Consider the following 16,078-nt stretch of genomic DNA (forward strand, 5'->3'; position numbering starts at 1 on the left):
TAATTTTTATACCACCGTGACCACCGTCATTTTCTCTACAGGTTGACAAGAGTAAAACACCAAATCACAACTCACGTCGGAGGAGCCGTCGCACCCGAGAGCCCCGCCGCTGGTAAGTCTCGATTTTCTATAATTTTTTGGCCCACTGAGGACCCTAGAGGTGTTTTATCACAGGAACCAATGCAAGTTTGGCCGAATTCGACTAAAAACGGCCAACCTGAGGCGGATCGCCACCGCGGGCGACGGCACCATCGCCGGAGCACGGCGGAGCCGCCGTGCCGGAATTTCGAAATTGGCCGAAAAGGCCTTGGGTCTGATTTGGAATTTTTTGGGGACATGTGTAGGTACCGGAAGTGTATTTCAGTTTCTGGAAAAAAATTCAGGGAATCTAGGAACTGCCTTTAGGCGTAGTAAGAACCCGATTTCAGACTCCGAAACAGGTAAGAATCTCTCACCCTATTTCCTATTACGACATTAAAGGTTAATAAATGATAAAATGGTATGTTATGAATTAATAGATATGTATAATTAATTAAGGTTGTTAATGGAGGCCGAATCTGATGTATTTTTCGGTCAGGTGTTGTTTAATTTATTTTACAGTTTTGAATGTAGTATAGTGCCTGATGTGTTTATTCTATAGTTTCGTATGTATGAATCACAGTTTCATTTATTATGTTTTGAATTATTGTAAACCCGATGTTGTGTTGCCTTATTTTGTGTCCATTACGGGTTTACGTTTGATTGGATAATTGAGATTAAGAAAAATGAAAAAAGGTATGTGAATTGATAAATGGATAATGTCGATAGCCTAACTAGATATTCTGGGAGATGGTGGACGGATCGGGTCCATAAGGAACCCTACCGGGAACGTGGTCTCTCATATCGGACGGGGTATGGAGACTTTATGTGTTTTGGCGCCCATACCAGACGGGTTATGGGGACGACCCGTTTCACCCTCATACCGGACGGGGTATTGAGGTTTATGGTTTTGGCGCCCATACCGGACGGGGTATGGGGATGACCCTGAAATTAGCGGAGACCCTCTATGGATCCCTATAGATACTAGTAGGTTGATAACAGAGAAAATTTGTTGCCTGATGATTGAAATACAAAAGTATGATATGTGTTATGTTACAGAGTGTGTATGATCTTATGATATTTATGATGTTATTGTTTCTCATAAGTTGTTTTCATGAATCTCATCGAGATAAGTTGACAGTAAAGGTTTTTATTATTGATAAATGAGTTTGTTATAAATTATGTTTCATTGGTCGTTTTTGTTTTCTACCAACATTTACTTATGTGACAGTGAGATAGTGTGATGTCTTTATTAGGTTAGTGTAGCTCATTCCTTACTTAACCATTTCAGATCAGGAAAACTTGGTTCCCAAGCCCGTCTCGCAGGAAAACAGCGAGTAGATGTCTAAAAATTTCATAATTTTATTTATAACATTCATCTATAATATATACTTTATTTAGTTTATTCTTTCATACGTTTAGTACGTTTGAATTATTGTGTAACAGATATTAATCAAAATTTTTATTCCGCTTCCGCACTCAAAATTTTTCTTATATATACATTTCTCTTTAAAATTCCAGGACCGTTACAGTGCAGGACATAAATTAAATTGTAATTAACATGCCGATATATTATTTGCAGTACAGACTGTCCTCTTGATAGAAGAATCAATGTGAGATCATTAATGTGTGTGTGTGTGTATATATATATATACACATATAGCTAATGAGATCTTTAAAAGAACATATACGAGATCGTCAGCGATGCTACAAAGGTGGGTCTTCTCACCACTCATCAATCTTGTTATTTTAGCGAGATATATAAGTTCGCTACATGAAATATGATTGAATGCAGAAGTAAAGAACTCAGGCCAGATATTATAATATGTTTCAACATCTCATTCCGAAAGTAAATTTATCCTACAACCATATCTAATTCACAATTCAGAATCAAAATCTTTATCCTCTAAAATCAAAATCAGCTTTTATGGAATTTAATGTGAACAGCATTGTCTACTACATTTTGAAAACTTGTTTTAACCACCGCAAAAAGAATCAGATATCCTCGTAATCACAATTAAAAAATTCCAAAATGCTCGTTTCTCAGATCTAACATATCCATAATTAGTTTTACTCACATTTCAAATCTCCTTAATCACTAACATGCTGTGGAGGTTTTTATCTTTTGGGTGAGTTGGAAGTATATCTCTCATGCTTTGGCTTCTTCGGTTTTTGGAGTCTCAGTTGTCTCTCCAAGAGTGAACTTAACAAACCTCCTGACTTTTATGTTCTCTCCAAGAGCAGCAACAATTTGCTTGACCATATCTTTCACTAAGAGACTATCGTTCTTGATAAACGGCTGCTCTAAAAGTGCAAGCTCCCCGAGCCTCTTTGAGACTCGCCCCTCAACAATTTTTTCTCTTATGTTCTCCGGTTTTGATAAAATATCCTCACGCTGCATCTCGAGCTCCTTTTCCTTTGTCACGATGCTCTCTGGAATTTCTTCTATGGACACAAAATTCACCTGTGGACAGGCCACAACTTGCATTGCTAGATCATCCACCAACTCCTTGAACTTTTCACTTCTACCCACAAAATCAGTCTCGCAGTTGACTTCAATTAGTACTCCAATGCGGGAGTCATGAATGTAGGACCCAATTCTGCCTTCAGCAGCAATCCGGCTGGATTTCTTATCAGCAGTTGAAAGACCCTTCTTCCTGAGGTACTCTTGTGCCTTCTCAATGTCCCCTCCAGTTTCCGATAAAGCTTTCTTGCAGTCCATCATCCCTGCTCCTGTTTCCTCCCGGAGCTGTTTAACGAGTGCAGCAGAGATTGCTACTGTTGGTTCCCTGCAATAGAGTGTTGGCCACATTTAACACTAGCAAGGTTTTAAAGGGGGAAAATAAAGACTGGGTTTATTGTAACAAGAATTTCAACATGTCCATACTCCATTAATAAAAAATGTCACTCGAACACAAACGAAGAAAATGCACATGAAAGAAAACAACAAGTGCATTTATAGAACAGGGAGTAAATAAGCTAAAACAATTATAGGCACTCAGAAAAGCTTGAGTTTACATACGTGCAAGAGTTTTCATCTAATTTTACAGATCTGAACATTTGATAGCAAAATTATTATGCGAAAAAGCTCAAGGGGCATTACCGACAATGTTCTAATTTTCTTTTCTGAAGGAACCATCATTGACAATGTTCCATGCATTTGATGCGTTATATTCCTTAGAAAGTTTATGCATTGTATTACCGTAATCATTACTTATTTCCCCAAGTGGTATATAATGCAACTCTAGTTATAACAATAATGCTTATGCAGCATCTGATGTCATTTAATTCCATACCATCCATGTTATTTAATAATGGCAGTGAATTAATAATCACAGAATATTTCATCTAAGAAGTCCAAAATGCAGTTGCTTACTTCTCAACAATTTCTTTGTCTTCCACCACAGCAGTTGGCTTTTTCTCTGATGTAGGAACTGCTCTTTGTGCAGTCTGGGCAGCCACCTCAGCAGCAAAATCTTGGCTTTTCTTTTCCAGACCTTCTCCAAGGTTGTAGCGGACAAATCTCTTCACTTTTATATTTTCTCCAATGGTTGCAATTGTCTGCTTCACCCAATCCTTCACCACCACCTTATCATCCTTAATATATGGCTGCTCAAGCAATGCTAGCTCCTCCAGCCTCTTCCTGATCCGTCCTTCAACAATCTTTGATCGAATCTGCTCTGGTTTTGACAAAAGATCTTCTTTCTGTATCTCTATCTCCTTTTCCTTGTTTACAATCTCTTCAGGAATATCTTCTGTTACAAGATATTTCACCTGTGGGCAAGCAGCCACTTGCATGGCTAAATCATCTACCAGCGCCTTAAAAATGTCACCTCGGGAAACAAAATCTGTCTCACAGTTCACCTCAACCAGAACACCGATCCTGCTATCATGTATGTAAGAACCTATTCTTCCTTCAGCTGTGACCCTACTGGCTTTCTTTTCTGCACTTGCTAACCCTTTCTTTCGTAGGAACTCCTGAGCTTTAGTGATGTCTCCCCCAGTCTCAGTCAGAGCTTTCTTGCACTCCATCATTCCTGCTCCTGTCTCTTCACGAAGTTGCTTTACAAGAGCTGGTGATATAGCTGACATATTTCATATATGAAATAAAAATAAAATAAGAGATAGCAGGCAACCAAAGTTCTAGTAGTATGAGATGGATGGAAATGAATGGCTACAGAAGAAAGCTCTGTGAGCTTCCAAGCTTTTTTTGGACTTTAAAGCATAAATAAGCAAGATGAATAGCCAAAATGGACGAAGTATAAACCTTTTGTTGCCTCACTGGGGGAAGAACCATTTGAATTGGTAATGCTGCCATTTTTCCCAGAGGAAGATTCCACCTCTTCAACCCCAGAAGCAGGAATTTCACTCATTTCACTGTTGGCAACTAATGTTTGTGCCTCTGCTTTGTCCTCAATATTGTTATTTTGAGTCTCTGCAGCTTCTTCAACCACCTGACTTTCTGAAGGTGAAAGTTGATCATCAGCCGAGTCTGGAGATGGATCAGATATTCCATCACTTGTCACTACACCAGGCACAAGATGAACAATTAAGATAAGATAGAATGATCTTAATAAACAAATATAAGACATTGTCCATCAAATTATCCCTCACTTGTATCTCATGCCCTGGAAAGAGAAAGCAAAACATGAATCATATCAAAAGTGAAAAAGGTGGACATAAGCCTCAGCAAAAACATGCATATAGACACAACACTTTAAGAACAAACTCCGTTGTAGTTAATTCAAGTAAGAAGAAAAAGGATTTATTTCTATTTTCCAGAGTGTGGCTCTTAGTATGGCACTATCTTCAATTAAAAAGTGGAGTTTCTTTTACAATTTACTTTAGGAACCAAATTGCGGGAAATAGCCCATTTGCCTACAAACATTGGGAATTAACCTGCTTTCGTTAATTTCTTCTCTGCACATGAATATATAAATATACTCTGGACAAGAAACTCTCGGCTTTTATGTTTACTTGCATAAATTAGTTTAACTTTTCGATATGATTTTTTCTTTTTGCGATACTATGGAAGTTTTAAACAGATACAGAAATATTAAAAAGCTTATCTCCATGCACCTTTACCTTCCTGTGAAGAAGCAATATCTGATTGGACCACTGAACTGGTAACATTCTCATTTTTGTCTGAGATAGCTCCTACTTCTTCTTCAACCCGTGCCTCAGGAATAGTTTTATCATCTGTAGTACCTGTCTCTACTTGCACCTCATCTTTTACTACAATATCATCAACTTGATTTTCTGTAAGTTCATTGCTTTTAGGAGTTTCTGCAGAGAGAACCTGGCTATCTGTTCCTTGGGATGAATCGGGCAATCCATCACCTTCTACTACCTCTACTAACTGATTCTCAGTAGATAGATTCACATCAGCAACTGAAGTTTCTGAATTCTCCTCTGTCTCTTTCTCCATGGTTTGGATGGCAGCATCTATCTCCTCTGAAGAAGCTTCATCTTCTTCTACGATTTCATCCACAGCAGACGATTCACCAACCACTTGCTCGTTGATGGTCAATGGTTGGTCCTTCACTTCAGGAGTACTGGTGCCAGCATCAGCTTCTCCTGAAGTGCTTGTGTCTGCTGGTTTTCTGGCCACCTTCTCCCTCTCATCCAGAAAAGCAGCAACGTCCTCGTTCTTCCGGAAGGCCAACAAAAAGGGATTTGTAGCAGCATGGACAACCCCCTGGCTAAACTGTGCATCAAATTTCTCGTCACCTTCTCCTTTCTTCATTGTCAATGTTACTTGTCCCCTAGTGATGCGTAGCACTCGGACACTGACTTCTTGTCCAACTTGCAGTGAAGAACCTCCCATCATGCTTCCAAGTCCATCATCAGACTCCTCTGATGCAGGCAGGAATCCTTCCTCCCCTTCGGGCAGGGATATAAAAGCACCAGATCTGGTTAAATTTTTCACTGTCCCCTCTAGGTCCTGCCCCTTGACAAACTTGGAGCTTTTTACCTCCTCCCTTCTCTGACTGGACTTTGAAGTGTTCCTTCTTGTAGGCCTTTGCTTATCGCTATTAGCAGGACCGTCTTTCCGCTGTTGGACCTTGCTGGAATCATCACTCTCACGCATGGTAAGTGATATACGCCCAGTCTCCATGTTCACTTCAACTAATCTTACCTTCACCTCCTGTCCAATGGAAACCACACTTCTAACATCTTTTACAAAGCTATTGCTCAACCTGGAAACATGTACCAGCCCATCTGTGAAAGCTCCAAAATCAACAAAAGCACCAAATGGCTGGATTGATCGAACTTTCCCAGTATAAGTTGCACCAACAACTAGTTCCTCATTCTTAACAGGTGGCATTTCACTTTTCCTACCTGGTCTTGTTCGCTTCGATTGAGTTGTTGTCGGACTAGCATCTGAGTTGGTAGAGGATTTCTCACTTGTTTCGGCTGCATTTGATGGATTTTCCAAGGTTCCACTAGAATCCTCATCTGCCACAGGTGAATCAGGTTCCTCAACAGCTAAATCAGTACCTGTGGCTGATAATAAATTGGCTCCATATCTTTGGTCTAAGGGACACCATCTTCTGTATTGTGGAAACAATCTAAGGGAAGTTGAAAGAGGTAGAGAAAATCTATGTGAGGATGCTTCATGCTTTCTAGGTTTGTTTGAAAAATTGCATCTCGTCAAATAAGTGTTCTTGATAGTAAAGGTTACTCCAGGAATGAGGGGAACACTGCTTATGGAACATGGGATCACAGGTGTCATGTTGACTTGAAAATTTTAAAACATAATCAGCACCTAAATTGGCTTGCCGTTCCTATCTTCACCTGAAGAGAGTTTAAAACACAAATGTAAACTTTGCATGAGACTGAAACAGGTTACAGAATATTTGGGTAAAAATTAAAATTGAACCATCATACCTAATGTCTTTTTTTGGTTATATCTTACAGCAAGATATGGTCATTTGGTTCAACAAGTAAAATGTTATTAACACACAACATTAATAAGGTAGCAGTTTTATGATAAAACTTTGCACCAGAAATTGCCTTCATATTCCATTAGAGGGGCACAAAAACACAGGCAACACTAGCACTAGACCTAATACACTGTAACGGAATTATCGCTGACTTATAAGCATATAGAACAATAATGGACAGGAAAAAGAATATGTTACATATTGAGTCATATACTTTTCCTTTTTAGAGCACCATAATTTATTCTATGCTAGCATGTTCTTTCACTGCTACAAAACACCTGACAGACATTGTATTTAGACAACATATTTATTTTAAGGATGAAATATTAAATTACCAAGCAGGCCAGAGTTCCCAAGTACTTATAAGACAAGCAAACTCTGGGACATTAACTAGATATTGCCAAGAACGATAGAATCTATTCATGCTGATGCTAGTCAACTGCTAAAAAAGAATAGTTTTGGAGCACTGATACTAAGTAAGGATAACGAATTCTTGCTATGAGTGAAATGAAAAAAGAAAAAAAAAAAAGTTCAGTTTCGATTTTTATCAATCTTAAGCTTTTGTTGCTGAAATATACTTTTAAAGAATCACCATCTATTTAATAATTACGGCAAACTATTAAAATTGACAAGAGATAAGGACTCCACTCCTAGGTTTTATTTATTTATTTCTCTACTCCAACTCCAGGATCATAAAATTTAGCAAGAAAGAAACTTCCAATTCTCCATTTCATTCCAGCAACAATAGGACTTAGTGATCAGTTTCAATTTCCTTTGATAGCGGAAACTGAAGAGAAAGCAAATTTAAACAATACCATAGCTCTAAGTTTTCTCTCATTGAAAAAGTTAATTCAATCAATCCTGATTGTGTTACATTATGCAGGATAGAACAATGAAGTTGGACTCTGGTTTTCCGAATCCCGCTCGTTTCGAAGTTCAAAGAGCTCAATTCACGCATTTTCATCTCCAAAAATTTTCTCATCTCACCAAAATGATACCAAAAAAACCAGCCATTGCAACTTTGCTAATATATGGAATATAAAGAAATGAAAGTACCTCAACTCAGTTTCAGTACTTAGCTTGCCGTGAGTGGCGAGTGAACGGACATAGAGAGCTGCTGGGTGCAGTCGAGGAGGAGGACGAAAGAGAGTAGAGAGCTGTGTGTGAACCGTGTGGCGGGAGGGTCAGATAATGGATAGAGGGAATGGGTGACTGGATAGAAAACAAACGGCGAGGTTCGTATTAACCATTTTACCATACTGCCCATATAATCGGACAAAACTGTAACTCTACAAATTTCCCATTTCATTTTATTTTTAGCTAAAATTTTTAATTTTAATTAAAACTTTTAATATTTTTAGTATAACAATATATATATAAAAATAAACATGTAACAAAGAGGACATTTAATTAAATAATTTTTAATTGATGGATTTAGAATTAAAACAAAAAAAAATATGTTATAATGAGATGAAACTAATTGTAAAAAGTTATTTATTTTTAGGCCAAAGTGAAGTGGTCTTATTTAATTAATTTATTTTTTTTGGAAGAAAAATCGGTGGATTTATTGATTATACCAATAAACAACCATTATATTATTGAAGTTAGGAAAATAGGAGACTCCAAAAAAAAGTAAGACTATTACACAAATGAAAAATCCAACTAGATAAAATCTATGTCATGATATTATAATTTTTTAAAAATCTAAAAAAATAAAAATGAACTAAAGCATGAAGAAAATTATAAAACATCTTCCATTAGTATTCAAAACCATTTATGTAAGCATATTATATATATATATATATATATATTTGAAGATTGTTTGAGAATTATTTTCAACTAATAAGTTTCTAAGAACTTATATGATCGAAATTTTTGATTCATAAAATAACACCATAAATTTAACAAATTTCATTGAATAAGGAATTAGCACATACCTCATCCTATAAAGATAATCATATCGATCTAATCCTAATAGGTCATACTTTATTTACCGTTTCATTAAACTTTTATGATAATTTATTTATTTATTATAATTAATCGTTTACTGAAGAATAAAAATATTAATATCCATATAAAGTCATCTCATACTTTTCTCTTATTCCTTGTTATAAAACTTTTTTTATTTTTGTCATGTACATACCAAATGTTAATCTATTTAAAAAAGAAATTAAACTATATAGATTATTAAAAGTACTACAATTGAGATTAAATTGAGTATTAGAAATATCAAATTTAAGAGTTACTTATTTTAAATGTAATACCCGGAATTAATTTTAAAATATTTAAAATTAATATATAAAATATAATTTTTAAATTTATAACTTTTTATTTAATGTAAACAAATTAAGAAAAATAGGAGGAGGATGAAATTGAAAATAATTTTGAGAAAAATGGGTGAAAATTTGAGTTCTGGAGGTGTTTTTGAAAGAAAAATCAGAAACTGAAGGTTAAAACGCAATTTAGGAAAAATGTGCTACGTAGGACCGCCCACACAGCAGCCTCGAAGAACCGGAGCACATCGCGTGCCACGGCACGCTGACGTGGTGCGACGCGGGAGGCCACGTTAACAATCCGCGTACCTGCAATCGGACGGTCCGGATTTGTTCTGCTTGTGTGGACGGTCAGGATTCGTTCCCTCCTCAGACGCAATTGGACGGTCATGATTAAATGCGATGAATGGTCCAGATTCGTTCCCTAAATAAACGTGATCGTACGGTTCAGATTTATTTTCTATTTAAACACGATCGAACGGTCCAGATCAAACGCGATGGACCACCCAGATTAAAAAGAGATGAATATAAATACATCACTTCACACCAAACTCTAACCCTAACTGCCAGAGAAGAAGAATCAGTCACGGAAAAAATCAAAAATCGCGTCCGATGAGGCCCTTCCCAATTCTTGTTTTGTACAATTTTTTCACCATTGTATTCATCATTTTGTTTCTCACAGATTGACCAAAGAAAAATGCCTAACCGCGAAAGTGAGCCGGTGGAGCCGCCGCACTGGAAAATTCTATTGCCGGTAAGCTTCTGTTATTCGACTTTTCTCGGCCAACCGATGCCTTTTAACGTATTTTTTCGCAAGGATAAGTACAAAACCGACCGAAACTAGCCAAAAATGGCCAATCCGAGGTAAACCGCCGCGCAGATGGCGGTGCTGCCATACCGGAGTTTTGAAATTGGCCGAAAAAGGGTTTTAACACTATTTTAAATTTTTGGGGGTATTTTTAAGTACTTGGAGCGTGTTTTAATCTACAAAAGGAAATTCAGGGAACCTGGGAACTGCTAGTAGGCACAACTAAAAGTTAGTGTTCGGACACCGATTCGGGTAAGAATCCTTCACCCTATTTTTTGTTATGGAATTGAAGTTTAATTATAAATAATGTGGTATTTTGTACAATTTAAAAAATTTCGATAATTAATCACATGTTATTAATGGAGTTGGAACTGGTTATTATTCACTGTTAATCCTGTTTGATTGATTTTACTATTTCAAATACATAATATTACACTGGAGTTGATATGATGATTCAGTGGTGTTTTCTTGATGCATGTATTGCTTCTTTTGCGTGATTACAGTTAAATTGTGAAACTGAAAATTAAATATAAATGGAGAATTATTTGATTAAATGAATGATTGAATGATAGCCTTACTAGATATTCTGAGAGATGGTGGATGGACCGGGTACATAGAAAACCCTACCGTGAACATTGTCTCATATCGGACGGGGTATAGGGATGACCGGTTACTTGAAAATGTTAGATAAGAGTTCACGCGTAGTGATGACATCCCTATAAACTCCCATGGTATACAATAAATGATTTTATTTATTATAAATAAATTTACTTAAATTAAGAACTCAATTAGTTGTTTTCATGATTTTTACCAACCTTCATTTCTGTATCGGTGAATAGTGTGACCTTCTTACTAGAATAGTATAGCTCACTCTTTCATTAACCATTTCAGATCAAGAGGATCAAGATCCAAATCTCGATCCATAAAAAGGTTGCGAATAGGATATTTAGTTGTTTACTTTCTATTATTTCTTTGTTTTTTCGTTGTTCTTTTAGAAGTGTTATTTCCGTAGTCCTATTGAATATTATGAATTATTGTGTAAGGAATATAAACCCTAATACTATTATTTCGCTTCCGCATTCAATTTATAATTTATTTCCTTTCAAGTTCTGAGTCGTTACAGTTGGTATCAAAGTCGCGTTTCTCGGAACCATTCCTTACACAAAAATTCTAGGAAACACCAAAGAATGAATTATCACTTAACCATTCATTGTGAAATGCAGATACAGATAGATGATGAGAGGAAAACTCCTATTAAACCGAAGAGCCAAGGAGGGTTAGCTTCGAGAGGATGTTGACCGATTATTTGAAATTCTGAAGAGACTCATCATTGCCCAGTAGGTCTGAGAAGAAAGGAGGGAGCTACCTGACCCTCTCCCGCTACCACAAGTTGAGCCACCCCTACAGCGGGACGATCCTGAACTACATTGGTACAACCCTGCTCATCTGTAGTACCATCCGGCACCACTACTGTATGATCTAATGCCTCAACCACAGTACCACCCGGTACCACCACAGTATAGCCCGTTGCCCCAACTGCATCACCCAGCACCATCACAGTACAATCCGGTGCCTCCGTCATATCATCCAGTACCACCACATGGCTATCTGGTCCATCCCCAGCACAATCTAGTCCCTCTTCCACAGGACTCAGTTCCTCCTATAATGGACCCAAGCTACATTGAGTGGTATAAAAGACTAAATACATCTACTTTTATCGGGGGATCCTCATTTGAAGAGGTCGAGTACTGGTTAGCTGAGATAGAGAAGGCCTTCACGACTCTTAGGGTGATTCCCGAATAGAGTCATATTTCCACCTACATGCTAATAAGAGAGGCAGGTTGCTGGTGGCAGTTCATGCAGGACACCCTACCCGTTCTAGTCACTTGAGAATAATTCTTGATGGCCTTTGATGTAGAGTATCTCCTAGAGCATCTTCGAAATTTGAAAGAAATAGGCTTTGCACACCTGGTCCAGGGTGTCATAACTGTATCAGAATATGCTCGAAAGTTCCTAGAGTTTGGCCAGTATTTCTCTGAGAGCATGATGGATGAAGGCAGAAAAGTAAGAAAGTTCGGGTGGAGTCTCCATCTTAAGATCAGACAGCAGTTGTATGTGTTCGAATTCAGTACTTACTCGGTTGTTCTATCCAAAACACAGCTAGTGGAGATGAACCTTCGCATTTTTCCTCCAGCAATAAGAAACCTCAGGCCTTTGGTTTCATACCACAGACCAACACCTACTATACCTGTTTAGCAGAACAAAAGACCTAGGTCAATGACTCAGGCTCCCCCTTAGATTTCAATAACAGAATGCGGTAGGACTTGCCAACACTATGGCAAAGATCATGAGGACCGACTCTGCTATCACCACAACAATACTTACCGCATATGTTGGAGTGCCCAGCATTATGGGAGGAAGTGCCCGAGGAATCAAAACCAGGCTAGACCTCCTATCTAGGATAGGGCTTACAACCTCACTCAGCAGGGTGCAGAAGCCAACCCAGACGTGATACAGGGTACGTACACTATTTGTAATCATCTTGCACATATTTTAATTGATATTGGTGCCTTACATTCATTTGTTTCACATGCTTTTGTATCAAACTTGAATGTATTACCTGAAAGACTTGATTCTGTGTTGTTTGTGTCTACTTGTGGGAGTAGGACACTACTGGAGGAGGTTATATATAGAGCCTGTGTTATAGATATAACAGATAAAAAATTGAGTGCAGACCTAATAGAGATTGATACGGGGGACTTTGATGTAATCTTAGGAATAAACTGGTTAGCGACGTATCACGCCACTATAGATATTTTTCATAAGAAGCTTGTATTCAACCCTCCTAATGAGAAGTCATTTATAAATTAATAAAATTCTTTAACATTTGTTTCCTCATGAAAAATTTTTCTATTATCAAGTGCGTTAACCCGACTGTTTTGTTTAACTAGGCAAACCCAAGAAAGAAATTTATATTTAAGAGATTTTGGTAGTCTAAGACTTTTCGGGTGTGTTCCCGGATGAACTACCTAGATTGTCAGTGAATAGAGAAGTTGAATTCACCATTGACCTTCAGCTAGGCACCCAACCTATTTCAGTTGCCCCTTACTGCATGAGTCGTGTTAAGATGGAGGAGTTGAGAAAATAGATCAATGAATTACATGATAGTGGATTCATCCGATATAGTGTGTCCCTTTGGAGTACCGGAGTCACAGTTATAAGAAAGGGAGATGGGACATTAAGGTTATGTATTGACTACAGATGACTGAACCAGGTCACGATCAAGAACAAGTACCCCCTCCCCAGGATCGATGACCTTTTTGATCAGTTGTAGGGTGCCAAAGTCTTCTCCAAAATAGACTTGCGTTTAGGTTACCGTCAGGTAAAGATCAAGGTAGAAGAAATTCCCAAAACAGCTTTTTGGACCAGGTACGGACACTATGAATTCTTGGTCATGCCATTTGGACTAACCAACACACCAACCATCTTCATGGATTTGATAAATAGGGTTTTTAGATAATTCTTAGATTAGTTCGTTATTGTATTTATCGATGATATCCTGGTCTATTCAAAAAGCAGAAAGGAGCACGCTCACCACATGACTCAGGTTTTATAGGTTCTTAGATAAAAGAAATTATATGCAAAGTTGAGCAAGTGTGGGTTCTGTCTCGAGCAGACTAACTTCCTAGGGCATATCATATCAAGTGATGGAGTGTTAGTGAACCCGAAAAAGTTGAGGCAGTGTTTGGTTGGAAAAAATTAACCTCGGTTAAAGAGATTCGTAGTTTTCTGGGAATAACAGATTATTACTGCAGATTTGTGAAAGGATTTTCTAGTCTAGCTACTCATTTAACTCGGCTCACAAAGAAGAACGTCAAGTTTGAGTGAAACGAGAACTGTGAAAGGAGTTTTCAGAACTAAAAAAGTGGTTGACTACCGCACCTGTGTTGGCCTTACCGAGCGGGACAAGTGGATATACAGTTTAAAGTGATGCCTCTTACCTGGGCTAGATTGTCTTCTGATGCAGTATGAAAAAGTCATAACCTATGGGTCCACACAGTTGAAGAGTCATGAGAAAAACTACCCCACCCATGACTTGGAACTTACCGCGATTATCCACGTCTTAAAGAGTTAGCGCTATTACTTGTATGGGGAGACCTTTCAGATTTATACTGTTCATAAGAGCTTGAAACACATATTCACTCAAAAAGATCTCAACATGCGTTAGAGAAGATGAATACAACTCCTCAAGAACTATGATTGCAACATCTTGTATCACCCGGGTAAAGGTAACTTGGTAGCCGATGCACTTAGTAGAAAAAATGCAGATATACTAACTTGCCTAATAGTTTCAGAATGCAAGGCAATAGAGGCCACACAATAAGTATAACTTTAGGATCTGAAGAGAGTCACATGTTTGACCCACCTGACTGTTCAACCTGAATTAATCCAGAGAATAAAGAAAGCTCAATCCGCTGATTCCTCCCTAGCAGCCCTCAAGAAAGATGCAGAATACGGAGTTAATTTAGAATTTCGAGTCTCTGCTTATGGGTTACTTAGATTTCAGAATAGGGTGTGTGTTCTATGTGATAGTAAGCTAAAAAGGGACATCATGACAGAGGCTTATAGCTCAAAGTTTTCCATGCATCCCAGAAATACTAAGATGTATCAAAGTATGCGACCTCGATTTTGGTAGAACAGGATGAAAAGAGATGTGACCGACTTTGTTTCCAAGTGTTTATATGTTAGCAAGTCAAGGTAGAGCATCAACGCCCAAACAGACTGCTTCAGCCATTACTAATTCCAGAGTAGAAGTGGAAACATATCACAATAGATTTCATGACATGATTGCCTAGGACATGCTCGGGACATGATGCCATTTGGGTAATTATTGACTGACTCACCAAGTCTTCTCACTTCTTGGCCATTAGTATGACCGACCTTTTGAACAAGATAGCAAGAATGTATATCTGAAAGATAGTCAGATTACATAGAGTGCTAGTGACAGTAGTGTCTGATAGGGACCCCAAGTTCACTTCTCGGTTCTGGTCTAATTTTCAGCAGGCCATGGGAACGAAACTATCTCTTAGTACTGCATTCCACTCTCAGACCGATGGACAATCAAAAAGGACGATTCACACACTGGAGGATATGCTATGAACTTATGTTCTTGAGTTCGGGGGCCATTGGGATGATCATTTACCCCTAATAGAGTTTGCCTATAATAATAGCTACTAAATAAATATCGGCATGACTCTGTACGAGGCGTTGTATGACCGCCCATACAGATCGTCGATCTGTTCGGAAGAGGCGGGTGATAGAATATTATTTGGTCTAGATCTTGGTGAAGAGACTACAACCAAAATAGTTAAGATCAGGAAGAACATTCAGACGGCTCAGAACAGGCAGAAGAGTTATGCGAATACCCGGAGGAGGGATTTTAAATTTGAAAAAGGTGATAGGTTGTTCACTTAAAGTCACTTTATTCAAAGGAATCAGTAGGTTTGGCAAAAGGAGGAAACTAAATTTCTGGTTTATTGGGCTATTTGAAATCTTACATAAAATCGACATCGCCACCTACAGATTGACACTGCCTCCAGAATTTTTCAGGGTGCATAATGTGTTTCATGTGTCCATGCTACGCAAGTACAACCTAAACTTCTCTCACATCTTGGCTCATGATCCTCTTTCATTCCAGGAAGACCTGTCCTACAAGGAGGTACCGGTCGTTATTGTGGATCGAAAGAGTAGAGTATTCCACAACTGAAAAATTCTCTTCGTTAAGATCCTATGGCAGAATCACACACAAAGAGAGGTCACATGAGAGTTAGAATAAGATTTTAAAGCCCAGTATCCCAAACTGTTTGATTGAATGAGAGAAAGACAAATTTGAGAGAGTAAATTTTTTTTAAGAGGGGGAGAATTGTAATACCTGGAATTAATTTTAAAATATTTAAAATTAATGTATAAAA

The 16,078-nt window shown here is 37.9% G+C and overlaps 1 protein-coding gene across 2 annotated transcripts; it reads right to left on the reverse strand.

Moving 5' to 3' along the window:
- Nucleotides 1-1,985: 1,985 nt before the first annotated feature.
- On the reverse strand, nt 1,986-8,239 carry EMB2726 (elongation factor Ts family protein). 2 transcript variants are annotated; one of them, XM_088217412.1, is made up of 5 exons: nt 8,082-8,239; nt 5,164-6,876; nt 4,346-4,603; nt 3,455-4,163; nt 1,986-2,867 (listed from the first exon to the last, which is right to left on the reverse strand). In XM_088217412.1, exons 2-5 carry the CDS (start codon nt 6,812-6,814, stop codon nt 2,228-2,230), a joined length of 3,258 nt encoding a protein of 1,085 aa, XP_088073538.1. In that variant the 5' UTR covers nt 6,815-6,876; nt 8,082-8,239; the 3' UTR covers nt 1,986-2,227. The 2 variants fall into 2 exon arrangements, with proteins under 2 accessions (XP_088073538.1, XP_088073530.1); XM_088217404.1 differs by having other exon boundaries at nt 5,158-6,876.
- Nucleotides 8,240-16,078: the final 7,839 nt, after the last annotated feature.

This window comes from Carica papaya, chromosome 1 (genome assembly GCF_054855325.1).
Source record: "Carica papaya isolate Zhongbai chromosome 1, ASM5485532v1, whole genome shotgun sequence".
Lineage (NCBI taxonomy): Eukaryota > Viridiplantae > Streptophyta > Magnoliopsida > Brassicales > Caricaceae > Carica > Carica papaya.